The sequence below is a fragment of the Medicago sativa genome, chromosome 6 (genome assembly GCF_051527215.1).
Source record: "Medicago sativa cultivar Bolivia chromosome 6, Bolivia_mono, whole genome shotgun sequence".
NCBI classification, from domain to species: domain Eukaryota; kingdom Viridiplantae; phylum Streptophyta; class Magnoliopsida; order Fabales; family Fabaceae; genus Medicago; species Medicago sativa.
In genome coordinates, this window is record NC_140754.1 from 84,109,088 (window position 1) to 84,115,087 (window position 6,000).

At 33.7% G+C, this 6,000-nt stretch overlaps 1 protein-coding gene across 1 annotated transcript; it reads right to left on the reverse strand.

Annotated features, from left to right (window-relative positions):
• Window positions 1-2,445: 2,445 nt before the first annotated feature.
• On the reverse strand, window positions 2,446-3,330 carry LOC146917520 (F-box protein At1g47056-like). The gene has a single exon (XM_085717271.1). It carries the CDS (start codon window positions 3,328-3,330, stop codon window positions 2,446-2,448), a length of 885 nt encoding a protein of 294 aa, XP_085573397.1.
• Between the last annotated feature and the right edge of the window lie 2,670 nt (window positions 3,331-6,000).

A 6,000-nucleotide genomic window follows, 5' to 3' on the forward strand; every position in this document is an offset into this window, starting at 1 on the left:
AATAATAATTTACAAAAATTGTGGAAGAAAATACTACCTTGTGAAATGAACATAAGGTAGAAAACTATACTAAGAATTGTAATGGTTGAACTAGCCATCTTTTATTGAACAATTGATAATGCTGCTATATCAAATGTGACAAAGAGTTCTATGAAGCTGTTATAATGTATCCCGATATATATGTATTTTGTATTTGTTTATGATTTAATGACTAGTGATATTCTTGTTACTTACTTGTAACAATGATTGTGTGTTTTACTTTTATAGGATGAAGAAATTTTTTCCCGTGCTTTCTAGAGACAAAGCTAGTTCTTCGGCTAGTCAAGAACCATCAAATACTCGACATCCAAGTGAACCACAAAATGAAGTTACACCTAACTCGGCCAATGAGGGTATTCAAGTTGTTGATTACAATTTGTTGGAAACGGATCCAGGACTTAGGTCTCTAATTTCAAGCTATCATCCTAACATCCAAGATGAGGTACGTAAAGCTTACCTTAAAAAAGGTCTTTATAAACCTAGCAATTTCGTTTACCCTTTGGTCTGATCATGGTAGACAAAGACGTAGATTTTGTAAGAATTGGTTTAATTTGTATGATTGGATTGAGTATAGTGAATCTAAGGACCTAGAAATTTTAGCTCCACATATAATGAAAGTCTGGATCCGCCCCTGGCCAACTGTCTCTACATACAACAAACTATAATCTCTAGATTAAAATATCATATCAAGTCATACATGAAGTACATCTTTCATTAAACTATTAGGTCTCGAAGTAAAACATTGTTAAAATGCATTAATATAATTCCCTTATGCCTGATTGGACTGCCAAATCCATCCAGCTTTTATAGAACAAACATAAGCTGTTGCTTCATGGTTCAGTTTCACTTAACTGGAACATTCCGCCTTAAGTTCATCAATTTTAAGCACAAAGAATGCATTATATGTGATTGAGTTCACATGTAAAAATATGATCATTCTCATTTAACATTTATTGATTGATACCAAAAAATTCCCTCTAAACCTACTCTAAAATATGATCATTCTCATTTTACATTTATTGATTGATGTTCTAACTGGTAGACAAGTTCTTATTTAATTTTGATAAAACACATGAATTCATCTTGCGCCCGTCCTTTATCCACCTCGAGTACAAACAAATTTCGTCGAACAAACGCGTTTAATGATAGTTGTCATAGGGTTGAAGGTCACGTCGTCTAACTTTAGACGATTAAAGAAGATTATGTAGTTGTCCACGGTATAGTTGGACTCGATATAATATGAATATACCCTGGGAAAATGTTGCATAACCCAAACCGAAAAAAAATAAATAAAAAAAATTCAAGTATTACAAACACAAACAATTTAGCCACTAGACAAAGAGTTACATGCTTAAAGTTGTTTAGCCATCATGTAGTAAGTAAAGGGTTTATTTGTCGTTGCTTTCATTTAGTGTTTTCTAATTCATGTAATTGACACTTGTTTAGGAACAACTGAGGATGTGTTGAACAAGTCAAACCAATTCTTTTGAAGTACATACTTTTATTTGTAGATTATTATATCATAATATTCAGAATGTAATTTAAATAAATTAAATTTATCCTCGTGAGCTTAGTTCAGTTGCAAGGTCCAGGGTTCGAACCCCGGCCACCACAAAAAAAAAAAAATTAAGTTTACAGTTTTTAAAAACAATACACAAATACAATTACAAATAAGCTAAAAATGTTAAGACATAATTTTCTTCCTTTCTTGACTTGCTCACTATCTAATATTTGTAGTGTAGAATGAAAGTGAATTCGGACGTTTAATGAGGGAAAGGCTGATTAATAAGTTGGTCTTGGTCAATTTCCAAATAATTGTTCACCAATTATAGTTAAACTACCCTCTAATTTACCCAAGGAAAAACCAAAATGCATACAATAATAGAATGTTTAATAACTAAACTAACACATATCACAATCAGAAACATCAAGTAACATAATGATTAATCAAAAACTGAACATAAAACAACCTAATGCATATCAAAACCTTCCCGGGTCACAGTTTTGTAAGCCATGCATGCTAACAGAAATATCAAAATATAGAACAACCAATCATTAATTCCTCACAACCATCTAATTTCCAAACTCAGGTTCACACCCAACTCAGGAACCCCTTTTCAATTAGACCTAACCCTAGCCTATTATTTGGAGCACGGAGACGAAACAGTTGAGACTCAAATATGGATAAAATTAGTTATAAAAAATTCTGAAATGGATAATATTAGTCATAAGAAATTCTAAAGAAACTCAAACATGCATAGGAATACCATAACCACTAGTAGATGATTTTATGCAACAAAATCTTGTACATTATTACTTCCAAGAGGTATGTATATCAGTATATGGCGTATCATATGAAACCTATTGATTGTATCTTCAAACCTCTCACCATCCTCCTGCTCATACTTAAACCAATAGGTTATTGAAAGAAGGCATAAAATCAGTGATAGGTTCAAGATTCTTTCTCAATGATGATGAGACTGCGAAATTAGGATGCACTTGACAACCATCCAAATTGATCTCTCTTAGTTGTGTGCAATTTTCTACCACATGCTTCACTCCTTTTTCTGTAACACGGTGACAGGATGTCAGTAACAGCCGCAAAAGTCCATGACAACTCTTGGAAATCACACCGAGTGCTCTATCATCAACTCTTGTACGTGACAAGTTTAACACCTCGAGTTGGGGAACATCAAAGTTCATTAATCCATCTAGCTCCACTTTCAAACCAAAACAATGGGATAAGTTCAAATGTCTAATGCCATGACATGTCATTAAAACATAAACAATACCTTCTTCAGATACTTCATCACAATGGTTTAAATCAAGCAACTGCAAATTGGGGAAACAATCGGCAATGAGGCACATGTCACATGTATCGAGAGATTCAAAGTGGGAACATGTGAGAGAGGTTAAAGTTGTAATGTTTTGTGAGAAGGCTCGCAACCCTTTTGTGGGAAAGGTTTCTTGGAATTCGATAACGAGTGATTTGAGGTTCAATGGAAAATGAGAGATTTGGTGAAGAATAACATCGATTTCAACTTTGTAGCAACAAATGTCAAGGGAAGCCAGGTTCGTGAACCTTTGGAAGAGACGAGGAAGGAAAAAGCGTGTTTCATCATATACAGTGAGTGTGAATCGGAGACTGTTGGTGATAGAGAAGAACTGCTTTGAGACGAGGGAGAGAGACTTGAAGGTCTGACTGTTTTCATTGTCGTCTTTGTCGTTTGTTACGAGGAATGTGAAGACCGATCGCCAACAGTCGTCAGGTAAATAAAAATTTGCAGCCATTGTTTTGCTTCTTGTGAAGAACTGAGAGTTTTCTCTCTTCCTTTTCATGTGAATGGTATGACTATGAAAGCCACTGATGCTAAATAATCTTCCAACAATGGATGATTTGTGAAGTACGGTTAATGATGATCTGAAGTTGAGGTATAGCTTATCATTATATACTAGTAAGTTTTCTCCTATTTTGTTACTGAAACTTAGATTTTGCTGTTATGGATAGCACATAAACAGAATTACACGGTATTCTAGTAACAAAAAGAACATATGTTGTTGACAAAAAGTAACAAAAATAACATCCTAAATGTTGATCTTTTTATTCATTACTCCCTCTGTTGATCTTTTTAATCGTGTGATTCTAAATGTTGTGTTTTTATTTAACGTTGTTTTGATCTTTTAAGGTACAATTTGTAAAATATACACTTCCTTACTTACTCATACTCCTTCTAAATTAAACTAACTAATCACATGTATTTGGAAAATTCAAGTTTGTTATTTTTTTAACAAAGTTTTTATTTTCAAAAACATTTGTTATCTTCCCTAAAAAAAAAAAAAAGAAGCTTTTGTTAACTATAATAATGGATCTATCCTACATATTTGGAAAATTCAAGTTTGGTTTTTTGTAAAGAAATTTTTGTTACCTATAATCATGGATCCATGAAGAGTATCAATTTTTATAAATAAGATTGTAACATTGTTAAAAAAATTAAGTGCAAATTAGAAGAATATTTTTGATGAAAAAATTGTTTGTTACATGAGAGAGAGAGAGAGAGAGAGAGAGAGAGAGAGAGAGAGAGAGAGAGAGAGAGAGAGAGAGAGAGAAAATGTGCAAAAAAAGAGTTTGTTAGAGAGAATATATTATTAATTGTTTGTTACAAAGAAAGATATGAAATCAAATTTATTGTAAATAGAAAGCAAAAATAGGAATTTATTAATGGATTAAAACGAGAGTATAATAGTTAAAAAAAAAAAAAAATCCAAAAACCCACTTCCTTAATTTTATATTGCTTTTCTGAAAGTAACTAAGAGAATTCCTCAAATTAGTGATAAATTCAAAATTACATTAAGGCACTCAAGTGAATGCGGAATGGGTTCAAAAGCCAAGTGATGTTAGAAGGAATGTGGTGGAGTATTTTAGAAGGCAAGTCACGACAACGTTTTGGGAAGGTCAAAGTTGGATGGGGTTAAATTTCCAAAGTCTCTCTGAAGTGGAGAATGATGTGTGGATAGCCCCCGTTTTCGTTGACTGAGATAGAGGTGGTGATTAAGGAGAGTGTTTGGATCAAGAGTTCGGGTTCCAATGGTTCTTAACTTTGATTTTTTGAAGCAATTTTGGAATTTGTTGAAGAACGAAGTCCAAATAATATTTGATAAATTCCATGCTTTAGTGGATTTGATGACGAATGCGATGAATCATGACATGTTCAAAGGATTTCGGTTTGGACTGAACGATATGGTTCTTTCACATATTTTATGGGAGTTGAGTTTATGGAAATGACATGTAACTTTTTGAATTTTAGCTAAGATAGCCTTCCTTTTAAATATTTGGGCATACCTGTGGGGGCAAATCCGATAAGTTTATCAAGTTGGGAACCTTTATCGGATTGTTCTTCTTAATCCGATCTTAAATGTGTTTTCGGTTTTTTATTTATCCTTTTTAAAAAATGTCGGTGAAGGTGTAGATGAAGATTACTAGAATCCAAAGAGAATTTCTTTGAGGAGGTGTGAGGAGGGGAAAAAATGTTAGTTGGATAAAATGGACGACAGTTTGCCAACCACGAGCAGAGGGAGGGTTGGGAGTGAAGTTTGTCAACCACAAACGGAGGGAGGGTTGTGAGTGAAGGATATTAGCGTGGTATCACCATATCAGAATGGATTTGTAAATGTCCTCCCAATAATTAGGGACAAAATGAGCAATTTTCTTCAAGGGGGATTATATTTAGGAACGAAGGAAGTAATTGAGCAATTAACCAATAACTACTCTAACTAGGGTTGGGAATAGGCCAGGCCGGCCTACAGGGGCCTACGGCCTGGCCTATCTAAGCCTGGTCTGGCCTATTTATGAAAAAAGTTAGGCTTATGGTTTTCAAAAAGCCTATTTAAGTAAATAGGTCAGGCTTAGGCTATCAAAAAAAGCCTACGAAGCCTAATAGGCAGTCCTATTTATGTATATTATTAAAATTTATTTTTTATTTATATTAAAATATAATTTATATTAGAATAAAAATCAAGAAAAAAACATAAATAATAGACTTTTTAAATAGGCTTTGAGGTCTTATAGTGAAATAGGCTTTAAAGGCCTGATATCAATAGACAGGCGTTACGATGAAATAGGCTTTAAGGCTAATTTGGCCTATTTAGAAGTAGACAAAATTGAGTATTTAATGACTTTAGTATGAAGTAGGCCTGTAAATAGGCTTCCAGGCCAGGCCAGACTTTTAATAGGCTAGGCCAAGCCAAAAAAAATAGGCCTATGAAAGGCCATAGGCTAGGCTCAAGCTTGCAAAAAAATTCGTAGGTCAGGCTCAAGCCTATCAAAGCCTGGCCTGGCCTGACCTATTCCCATCCCTAACTCTAACCAACTAATAAAGCACCTAACTAAACTAGTAATATTTAACTAACCCCAACTGTCTTAACAATTAGCAATTGTGTATCCATCACATAATCATATTTTAG

Bases quoted from the DNA above. Each gene is read 5' to 3' on its own strand.
- LOC146917520 (XM_085717271.1), bottom strand. From the start codon at position 3,330: ATGGCTGCAAATTTTTATTTACCTGACGACTGTTGGCGATCGGTCTTC.